This window comes from Neopelma chrysocephalum, unplaced genomic scaffold (assembly GCF_003984885.1).
Source record: "Neopelma chrysocephalum unplaced genomic scaffold, ASM398488v2 Primary Assembly neopelma1_95620, whole genome shotgun sequence".
Classification (NCBI taxonomy): Eukaryota; Metazoa; Chordata; class Aves; order Passeriformes; family Pipridae; genus Neopelma; species Neopelma chrysocephalum.
Genome location: NW_020924286.1, coordinates 5,532 through 6,718, shown reverse-complemented (window position 1 = coordinate 6,718; position 1,187 = coordinate 5,532). Strand labels below are relative to the sequence as shown.

The window sequence follows — 1,187 nt, the reverse complement described above, 5'->3', positions numbered from 1 at the left end:
CCCAACCTCCCAACCCCTCCAACCCCTGCAACCTTCCCAACCATCCCAACCTTCCCATCCTTCCCAAATGTCCCCAAATTCCCAGCCTTCCCAACCTTCCCAACCACCCCAACCTTCCCCAAATTCTCAACAACCCCAACCTTCCCAGCCTTCGCCAAATTCCCAACCTTCCCAACCTTCCCAATCACTCCAACCCCTCCAACCCCTCCAACCTCCCCAACCTTCCAAACCTCCCAACCCCTCCAACCCCTCTTGACTCTTCCCGTCGCCTCCCCGATCCCGGCGCATTCCCGGGCCGTTCCCCTGAGGTGTCCCTGTGTTTTCCCGGAGCAGTACCAGGAGGCGGAGCTGCGGAAGCACCTGGCGGAGAAGCGGGAGCACGAGCGGGAGGTGATGCAGAAGGCCATCGAGGAGAACAACAACTTCATCAAGACGGCCAAGGAGCGGCTGGCGCAGAAGATGGAATCCAACAAGGAGAACCGCGAGGCCCACCTGGCTGCCATGCTGGAAAGGCTCCAGGAGAAGGTGGGAATGCCGGGAAAACTCGGAGCAGGGAGGTGGGAAGGGGGGGGGGGGGGGGGTTTCTTGGAATTGTGGAATGCCGGGATGGTTTGGGTGGGAAGGGATTTTAAGGCTCATCCCATTCCATGTTCAGGGACACCTCCCGCTATCCCAGGGAATCCAACCCGGCCTTGGACACTGCCAGGGATCCAGGGGCAGCCACAGCTTCTCTGGGAATTCCAGCCCAGCCCCTCCCCACCCTCATAGTGAAGAATTCCAGGCACCTGCATCCCGGTTTTCCTGTTCTTGGATATGGGATTGCTCCAAGCCAGACCCTGCCAGGCTCTTCCCTTCTCCCTCAGGGCCATGGGAATGCAGTGGAGGGAACCCCCAAAGCGTTGGGAAAAGGTCCATCCTTGCTTTTTGGGGATCCCACAATCCTGGAATGCTTTGGGTGGGAAGGGGTGTTAAGGATCATCCCGTTCCATGGGCAGGGATCCTGCTATCCCAGGGAATCCAATCTTTCCTTGGACACTGCCAGGGATCCAGGGGCAGCCACAGCTTCTCTGGGAATTCCAGCCCAGCCCCTCCCCACCCTCCCAGCCAGGAATCCCTTCCCAATCTCCCCTTTCCCAGTGGGATCCATTCCCTGGGTCCTGGCATTCCAGGCCCTGATCCCCAGTCCC

General features: G+C 59.7%; 1 protein-coding gene across 1 annotated transcript in view; it reads left to right on the top strand.

Moving 5' to 3' along the window:
- The window catches only part of LOC113980916 (stathmin-4), a 3,860-nt gene that overhangs the window by 1,710 nt on the left and 963 nt on the right, over positions 1 to 1,187 (top strand). Inside the window, exon 3 of the mRNA XM_027708134.1 lies at positions 334 to 525. Coding sequence (XP_027563935.1) covers positions 334 to 525 — 192 coding nt within the window. The remainder of the gene's footprint in view (positions 1 to 333; positions 526 to 1,187) is intronic.